General features: G+C 40.1%; 1 protein-coding gene across 1 annotated transcript; it reads right to left on the minus strand.

Annotated features, from left to right (window-relative positions):
- Positions 1 to 1,015: 1,015 nt before the first annotated feature.
- On the minus strand, positions 1,016 to 3,542 carry LOC107083321 (interleukin-20-like). Its single transcript, XM_015372448.1, has 6 exons — positions 2,543 to 3,542; positions 2,218 to 2,397; positions 2,023 to 2,085; positions 1,783 to 1,935; positions 1,628 to 1,690; positions 1,016 to 1,278 (listed from the first exon to the last, which is right to left on the minus strand). Exons 2-6 carry the CDS (start codon positions 2,371 to 2,373, stop codon positions 1,192 to 1,194), a joined length of 522 nt encoding a protein of 173 aa, XP_015227934.1. The 5' UTR covers positions 2,374 to 2,397; positions 2,543 to 3,542; the 3' UTR covers positions 1,016 to 1,191.
- Between the last annotated feature and the right edge of the window lie 2,178 nt (positions 3,543 to 5,720).

Here is a 5,720-nt window from a genome sequence, read left to right on the forward strand (position 1 = left end):
GCCCCCGCGACCCGGTTCCGGATAAAGCGGGAGATGACGAGTACGAGTACGATTTGACATTTAAATAGGACTTCCCTATGACTTTAATAATAAACCTTTTGGCACATCTGCTGTGTCCAAAATAGATTGGAACAAACTACAAAGGCATTAAAGGATGTTCTGCTTGTCAGTCTTTCAAAAAGATTATATTTCTAAAGCACTTGTCAGTATATGCTACCTGTCTTATCAGGTGGACTCCATTTGTGGATAATGGATTGAACAATTCATTGTAAGTTCTGCAAAGGTTAAAAAAAGATTTTATAACAGAAGCCCAGTTTAAACTTGTCTGACCTGTCTGCTGTGGGCTTCATGTTGCTGTTTGATCACCATGGTTCCTCTGGCGTCTGAGGAATTCATGGAACACAGATTTATTCTGAGATGAAAATACCTACCAGTGGACTCTGTTCTGTAAGTATTTAGGACTACTGAAGGCGCTTGGTTGACATCTCTTTGCAAACATGGATTTAGGAGGTATAATTGTTTCTCCACAGTTGTCTCATTTGTTAATATTTCTAGTAAAGCTGTAGTCTATAAATCTTGATAAAAGTCTTTGTTGTGTTCTGATTACAACTCAGAAAAGGGCTATATACATTCCTAATGGTGCAGATTTATCTATTTAAAACAATGATGAATAATAATTTATAATAAAACAGTTATAAACTAACTTTGACCAAGCCGGCTTAATGAGGACTAAATAAGGATGGTTAGGAGATGAAAGAACTCTGTTTATAAATCTAGACTTATGTTTTGTTTTCATCTAAGTGTGGAAAGCGCTGCTAACTAAGTTAATGTATTTGCTGTGAAGCACATTTATGCATTCTTCATAATCACCACTAGATGTCACTAAATACAAGGAATTACTAAGAAGATATTTAAGCATTATCAATTATTTATTTATTTTTTCAAATAATTGACATCAAAGCAACATTTTTATAGAAAAATACTTTTACAAGTTCAAAATTAAGCTTATCTCAACTTACAGTAACCCTTCTGACAAAAATATACATCCATTTTAAACATTTCACCAAAAATAGTCCAATCCAGAGAATAAAAATATATAGAGCTTTAAGTTAATTCAAGTACAAACAGAGAAATGCAAAATGGCTCAAAGGTAAATGAACTAGTAGCTACAGGTTTGGGTCAACTTCATGTTTATGATGTAGGTGCAAGACGCTCCAGTAGGTCCAGCACTATGTCCAGTTCTCCCACAGCCTTCTGCGCCCCCTGTCTGATCTGTAGCTGAACAAAATCAAGGAGAAACAGAGAGAAGAGAGTTTTAGATATGAGTATAAATGCAACCTCAGAGGAGAAACTGAGGACTAAAACTCAAGTGGCTTTAAGGAAACGGTTGGATTTAACATAATTCGGTTAATAATCTGAATTATTTAAAAAATGGCCCTGCTGCTTGACTGGCGTTTTGTGGCAGTGGGACAAACACATCAATAAATGGTATATAAGTTCTCAAATTTTCTTTAAAAAACAATTTATTTGCCAGCTAGGACAGAAACCCTCTGCAGTTTGCTGCAGGTATGTAAGCCGTGATAAGATCATTGCATTTTGTACAGGGAATACATCTGAGTTAGCGTACCATGTCAAACTTGGTGAGCACTGAGTCAATTGTTCTCTGTGTTTCTTCCCCACAGTTGCAGTGCTGTACATAAAGAAGCAAAAACAGAAAAGATTAACATGCCATACAGCTGCTTCTAATGACACCACATCTGAAACTTGAAACTCTTAGCTTACACATTTATGCATTTCTCTTCTGATGCTGACAAAGGCATTTGCCAGGGCGCTGGAGCAGCGCTGCTGATGCGGTTGAGAGGACTCATAGTTGTTGAACACTCTTTCAACATAGAAGCGCAGCAGGAGACGCAGAAAACAGCACGTCTGACCCTCCTGATGATAAGGGACACGTGTCAGTTAGAAAAGCATGGTAAAAAAAGAAGGTATTATTGTTCAGATCAATTCAAATAATCAGCTCACCTGGACATTTTTGATCATAGATGTATCCAGAAGCTTCACTCCAATCTCATCATCTCCTGATATCTGTTTCATGAAATCAGAAAACTGATTGATGATCTTTTACACTCTGAAATGGATGCTTTCCAATGTCTGCATGTTATTCTGAATGACCAGCTGCATGCATGTTCTAGTGCTGATGTGTGTTTCTAAACTCACCGCATCTGATTTTATGTCAGAGAAGTATTTGCGTAGTTCATGGAAGTGAACTCTGGCAGAGCATCCGTCTACATGCAGGGTCCGGCTCTCCACTGGCCTGTTGAGAAAGCCCAGCAGCAGCAAGGTACAGAGGGAAGAGCTGAGATGTATCTTCATCACGATGGTTACCTGGAGGTGGAGCTGATGGAGACATTTTGATTTGTTAAATACCATTACCAAGAGTAAAGTATCTTAGATAAACTAATTGGAGACAGTTCCTCTAGTGTCACCATGGAACTGAGATGCTGCAGCATCCCCCCCACCCACCCACTGTGTTCAGACTCACCTGAGTGTTTCCTGAGAGGATGAGTCCAGGTGAGTTTGTGTCTCTGAGTCTCCATCCTCTCCCTCCTCTTATAGTAGACTGAGGGGGATTTTGCCATCATACGCCGACTCACACAAGCGGAGGATGTTGCGGGCGTGCACACCTTTGTTTACTGGAGAAGGAAGTGTGATGCAATTAAAGGAACTCCTCATTCATGCTGTTGGAGAAGAAAATGAAAATGCATAATTGAGAGTTTCCTCCCTCTTCTGACGTAAAAACCCAGCTGCTGCAGAGAATCACTCTCACTGACATGACTGTGTTCATGAGTCATGAGTGTCATCATTCCTTTTATCTGGTTTATGATCTATTAAATCACACGTTTCTAGTTTTAGAATGAAATATTAGTTTTGGTCCTAAAAATAGCTTCTCAAAAATTTCTAACCGATAATTTATTTTACTGCTGATCATTAATAATAATAATCCACCTGTCTGCCCTATTTCAACCCCCCCCCCCCCCTGAAGGGACAAGTTCTTTTCTCCAACACAGGTTAGGCGAGTGATTTTCAGAAACACTTGCTGAACCTGCTCACCTCTTCACCGTGACAGCCGAGTAATCAGTAATGCTCTGAAAAAATGTCTGCAGGGAAGTCTGATGGGAACAGGAATTACCTGTGCTCTTGGTATAACCCTGAGTCACTTCAGGTGTTACTACAGAAGCATCAGTCAAATGTTCCCAATGCTCTTTTGAGGAGGAGCAGATGTGTGTCAGCATTTTTAACTGGAGGTAAAACAAAACTAACTAAATAAATAAATAAACGTAAAAGGGGAAGGCCTGTTAGTAGGAATAGCAGTGACCAGTAGGGGTCACTCAAAGCTTCAGGAGCAGGACTTATCTTCTCCATGAAAGGGCTCTGAATGTAGTTTTTGTTAGGATAATTATCATTGATGATGTGTGAGTTTGACTCTTGCGTGTCAGAACTGATGTTTCCCCAGTAGTTTATCTTATTAGGCCAGTTCCTCAGTCCAGCTATATACAGTTATAATCTTCATTCTGCACGTGCCAAAGATTTGGGAATAAAATGAGTGCAGTGTCCTTCACCGAAAAACAGAGTGTAATGTTTTGATAAGGCTGAAGCCATGACTGTCTCCTCATCTGCAACGTGTATGATGTAAAATGTGATGATGTGGCAGACTGGCGTTGTATAATCTGAGTCTTTAACTGTTTATCAGGGCCACTTCCCGAGAAGTGAGTCCGGTTGGTAAGCAGCTGCTCTCTGTAACTCTAAGCAACTTCTCTGATCTGAGTAAGATTACAATTTCTATCAAAATCAGTTGTCATGTCTCCTGGTTATTTAATACATATAAGTTATGAAGTGTTATTTAAAGAGTTTGTCCCAAGTGATCTCTTTTTAGGAAAAACGAACCGCAGAAAGAAAGCTCCAAGGTGTAGACAGAGAGCTTACCTTTAACATTTTAATGTCTAAAGCTTGAAGAACATAGCTACAGTATATGAATACTTCTATAAATTGGTATGAATCCAAATCTATAAATATTAACTTCTGGTTATGATGCCAATGTCTACATGACAGGATTCTCCACTAATAGGTTCAGTAGGTTGAAGCTTAGGTGTTATTTAGGTGCTCTGTGAGAGAGCAGAGAAATTGCCTCTTCTTGGTGTTACATTGCTCAGAATTGAGCCAAAAAAACAGGACAATTAAAAGAAAAAAATGAGGGAGAACACTGAAGGAGATTTTGAGCCTTGGTGTCGAGTTAAAGGGGATTTTTAGATTGGCCCCTTGATTTTACGTTATTAGTGCCGGCTACCATTCATTCATCCTATCCGCTGAACTGCTGCTAGTTTTACTCACATGCCTGGAAGATGTCTAGTGCTACTACCACAGATGATCTCACACCTGAAATGCAATTCAACGATTCAGATTAGCTAGCCGAATGAATAGAAGGGGTAGAGCGTAGCCGCCTGTGGCCCAGGCTGCCTGTCACAACTTCAGTCCGGCGCGCGGATGACGTCATACACACTTCGCTTTGTTTTAAAAAAAATATAAACATGAAAATATAACCGCGGATGTCTGGGGGACAGCGATTCGCCTACATGTTATGAATGCTGGCATACCAGAATAAATTATGAACGGTTTAGTTTGTGCCTTCAAGTCGTTGCCAATAGGAAGACAGTACTTGGATATAACGGGATATCTTCAGAACAGCTCCAAATGACACAAAACTGATATGGGTGAGTAGAACATGATGTAATAACGTAAAAGGGCCCAATGTAAAAAACAAACGTTGTTCCCCTTTAAAAAGGTAAATTGGACTCAGAAGCCATAAGGGGATTTTTGCTATTCTTCTGAACTGCTAGGTTAAAGCTTTGGTTTGGTTAGCATTAGCGTACCGTGCAACCGACCGCTGAAGAGTGCAAGACCAAATGGATGAGAGCGAGTACGCCACTTACTGGACAGGAGGAGTTAAACTTGCCACCATAACTTTTAAATTGTGTTTTCTGATCTGTCTGAAACTTCTTATAGGATATTCCATGAATGTAAAAAAAAAAACCCACTGGACTTGGCTTCCAAGTTTGAAGAGAATTCAAAATGTCAGAAACAGCGTTGCGTTCAAAGCTTTATAGAGTGGATCAAAAACAAAGCCTTGTTTTGGCTAAGAAACCATGCAAATTGAACCGGACGAATGGGCCTGCCCCTTTAAAATGGGCAGTCGTTTGGATTCTTTGATAGCCTGCAATACCCGATGATGGACTAAGTCTTTGAAAGGCGGGTTGTTTGGGGCAGTTGTTGGTCTGGCTGAACAGGAGAGATATTCTGGTGCATGCATGGGTTGCGATGATAGCGGGAAGGAATAAACTAAATTGCTGCATTGTAGGTCTTTGAAAGCTGCAACCTAAATTCCACCACCTCTGTTTAAGGTAGGTTTTTCTTTCTTAACATAGATTGCTTCTGTCACGCCACTCTCAAACCACCTGTCTTCTTTGTCCAAAATGTGAACATTCTGGTCCTCCAAAGAATGTCCTTTGTCCATAAGGTGTAGATGTACCGCTGAGAGGTTGTGTGGTTTCCCCAATATAAAGATCAGAGCACTGCAGACACCACTCTGCTCACATTTGGTCTGGGAGTTTGGTCTTTAGGATGCACTAGTCCCTGTTTAAGGGTCTAGTTTGAAATTTACTGAG

This window comes from Cyprinodon variegatus, unplaced genomic scaffold, assembly GCF_000732505.1.
Source record: "Cyprinodon variegatus isolate N-32 unplaced genomic scaffold, C_variegatus-1.0 Scaffold72, whole genome shotgun sequence".
Taxonomy (NCBI): Eukaryota; Metazoa; Chordata; class Actinopteri; order Cyprinodontiformes; family Cyprinodontidae; genus Cyprinodon; species Cyprinodon variegatus.